General features: G+C 41.4%; 1 protein-coding gene across 1 annotated transcript in view; it reads right to left on the bottom strand.

The window, feature by feature from the left end:
* LOC119594718 (serine/threonine-protein phosphatase 6 regulatory subunit 3-A-like) overlaps positions 1–263 on the bottom strand; it is a gene marked incomplete in the record, with an annotated part of 49,082 nt that overhangs the window by 34,964 nt on the left and 13,855 nt on the right. Inside the window, 1 exon segment of the mRNA XM_037943777.1 lies at positions 39–191. Within this exon segment, the coding sequence (XP_037799705.1) occupies positions 39–191 (153 nt within the window).

Genomic DNA, 263 nt, shown 5'->3' with positions numbered 1-263 from the left:
TAATTTTTTTTTTATCACATTTCCAAGGAGTTTCTTACCAACAGATATTCAACCGTATTAAGTTCATAGAGCGAATTATGGACTACAGGGTCATTGACTGCGACCAGTGCAGCGACCAGCGTCACGACTTGAAGGCGGGTATTTCCGAGGGGCTCCACTTCCTGGCCGTACGCAGTCAGTAACAACCCTTTCTGAAACACCAATTGTCACTGTCATAAACAAAACTGTCAAGAATTACAAAAAACACTGAAAAATACTTGAGA

This window comes from Penaeus monodon, chromosome 34, assembly GCF_015228065.2.
Source record: "Penaeus monodon isolate SGIC_2016 chromosome 34, NSTDA_Pmon_1, whole genome shotgun sequence".
Lineage (NCBI taxonomy): Eukaryota > Metazoa > Arthropoda > Malacostraca > Decapoda > Penaeidae > Penaeus > Penaeus monodon.
This window is presented reverse-complemented; position numbering and strand designations above follow the sequence as displayed.